Source organism: Sinocyclocheilus rhinocerous, unplaced genomic scaffold (genome assembly GCF_001515625.1).
Source record: "Sinocyclocheilus rhinocerous isolate Xijiao unplaced genomic scaffold, SAMN03320098_v1.1 scaffold1247, whole genome shotgun sequence".
Lineage (NCBI taxonomy): Eukaryota > Metazoa > Chordata > Actinopteri > Cypriniformes > Cyprinidae > Sinocyclocheilus > Sinocyclocheilus rhinocerous.
The window spans coordinates 48,553-51,359 of NW_015630573.1; the positions used below are offsets into that span (position 1 = coordinate 48,553).

The window sequence follows — 2,807 nt, forward strand, 5'->3', positions numbered from 1 at the left end:
CAATGTGCATTGGCTCGTTTAGTTTACACTCGAAGTGGATTGGTCTCTCTAAGCGAGATCCCAATTCGTCGGTCATCCGACGTGACGTCTCCGTTCCCTCCTTACATACGTAACCGAGACGATTTCTATGTTGGTTTCAAATAGCCTACTTTTTCAAAATCCTCTTTAATTACAGTAGAATAATATTTGTGAATTCTGTCAGGTTACCATTGTGATAGTTTACCTCATATACTGTGAGTATTGGGGAATTTTATCACAAAATAATAATGTAAATGTAAATGGATGTTTCTTCCGGGCCATTTAATGCTTTGAATGTAATGTGTGATTTTTTTTTTGTTGAAGCTGGTGATTGTGTATTGAGTTTCCTCTTTGAAGCTAAGGGCTTATCGATCCGTTTCCCAATTATTAGTAGTTAACTTCATACAGCTGGCCATAATTCAGTCCGGTGCTTACACAAAGAACAGCACTTTACTGTGGAGAAGAGCAGGAGGGCACATCCGAAATGATATCATTGCTCACTGTGTGTTATTGCATTTACAAATTATAAAGTGGGGACATTTAGTAAAGTAAAAAGTAAAAAATCTGCTTAGTCTGAAAACCTTTCATACTTCATTTGTATTTTCTTTGTAAGTGATTATTTAATTCTGTAATATTATGTGAGAAATGTTGTTGGGTCATTCTATTAAACATGTGCCTTGTCCAATCTGATGGCGAGATCATCTTTGAAGTATAATTTTTGTAAGGTTTTAAACATTTTCTTATAGTTATGTATGTGTTTTAAGTGTAAATAAATTGCCTTGTGTAATTTCAGCTTAATTGAAAATAATGTCAGAATATAATGTACACTTAAAGAAATTGGTGTAGAATTTAACAGTGCTATCTCACAACCAATTCTTACGTATTTTATGAGGTGCATGGCTAATTTGTAACAATTTATACGACTTCACTCGTATACGATTTTGTTTGAGGTTTAGGGGTGGGGTTCGGGGTGGTCATTTGCATGAATTCCTACGAATTTGGCACCTCGTAAAATACACTGAAAAAAATGATACTTTTTCAGTAAATAAATTTTTTTTTTACAAAAAAAATTTTTTTTTAGCTACATTAAAAAAAAAACATGTTGAAAGTTAGTCAAATAAATTTTTTTAAATGTAGCTAAAATAAATTGATTGCAACCACTTACCTTAAAAAAATGTAGTAAATTCAATGAATCATTTTTTTCAGTGTACGTACGATTTTTCACAAAACGTACAAATTCATATGAGTGAGGTCGTACAAATTCATGCGAATCAGCCACCTAGTAAAATATGTACGAATTGCCATGAAATCGGGTTGGATTTACTTTCAACAATTAAACAATTTTCACCCAGAAATTGCAAGTACATTTCATAAATAATTACAAAGAAGTGGCAAGTGAAGTAACACATTATATGAAACATGAAATTTTGAAGTAGAAAAGACCCTAATGACAAACATAACAAAACAGCAGTTTGGTAATGGTAAAACAATATAGACTTTTTACAGTTTTTTAAGTCACATTATGACAGATTTTTTTATATAAATCTTTTTGATTTTTAAAATGATTTATTTTAACAGGATTGATATTGTAATACTATGATCCTGTAAAAATCACCCAGTTGTTTTTTGGGGAAGACTGTGCTTGTCATTCTACTTTTTAATGTGCTCTGAGGGTATCAGTTTGGCCTTTACTTCACTGCTTTGGAATAATAAAAGGCTAAAAAACACTTTTTAGGCTTGAATCAAACTTTTGTGCACAAAGACATGTCTAAGCTTTGTGTGTGGGCATCTGTGAGTGTTTAGAAATGAAAAGCCACCCACAGGTCATCCTGAAAGTCATACATTTCAACAGTGAATGACTACATGAAGATTTTGTGTTTTATTGCTCTGTGGCTCTTACAAGCAACTGGGACATATAATAATCTGGGATTGTGCTGGTTTGTGTCTGTCTGCTTTTGTGTGTGTTTTGCAGGGTTCTCGAGTGTGGGTGAATCATAAAGATCAGCTGGTCCCGTCTACAGTGAACTCCTGTGGAGATGGAACCCTGGTGCTCACCACCGACTACGGGGAGGTAAGACTCAGCAATCTGTCATAAACACACACACATGCAAACACACAGATGTTGCCCTTTATGGCTGAATGGGTGCTGTGTGAGTCAGAGATTACGCTGGTTTGGTATTGTGCTCTGAATGTCATCATAACAGGGCTGAGGAGCTGTGTGTGTGTGCATATGCATGTTTGTGTGTGTATGTCTGCCATCTGCACGTCTGAGGCTAAATCAATGCATTCACCCTCCCATAAACGACCATGTGAAAGAGACTATATCATATAACCGACCATAATGCACTCCTCCATTCTACATAAGCTTTTGGCCAGTAAGCCATTATAGGGAAATACTGTTGCTTTTGCATTAGCTTCCCGCAATTAGAACATGCTAAGTTACATTTTTAAATTAGATGGATGTATATTTGATCTTTCTCTAAATATACCAGAAATTTCCAGCAAATTTTATTCTGTTAGATTAATCAAAAATGAGATTAATCACAATTCTTTACATGTTCAGCTTTATCTGCGTACACTGAAGTATACTCGTGTGATTTATAAAGATTGCAAAATCCATATGAATTGAGAAGTCTTCTGAAGAGACGTCTCTTTATTTGATGAACATTTAATTTAGACTTTTGTTCACATATAAACATTCATCAACACGCATGCATAGAGCATCAAATATAGTAAACAGAAGCTCTTTTTGATTTTTAAAATAATTCATACTTTTAAAGGTGGGGGGG

The 2,807-nt window shown here is 34.3% G+C and overlaps 1 protein-coding gene across 1 annotated transcript in view; it reads left to right on the plus strand.

Annotated features, from left to right (window-relative positions):
- Positions 1 to 2,807, plus strand: part of LOC107740578 (unconventional myosin-X-like) — a 55,818-nt gene that overhangs the window by 20,749 nt on the left and 32,262 nt on the right. Inside the window, exon 2 of the mRNA XM_016553042.1 lies at positions 1,991 to 2,089. Within this exon, the coding sequence (XP_016408528.1) occupies positions 1,991 to 2,089 (99 nt within the window). The remainder of the gene's footprint in view (positions 1 to 1,990; positions 2,090 to 2,807) is intronic.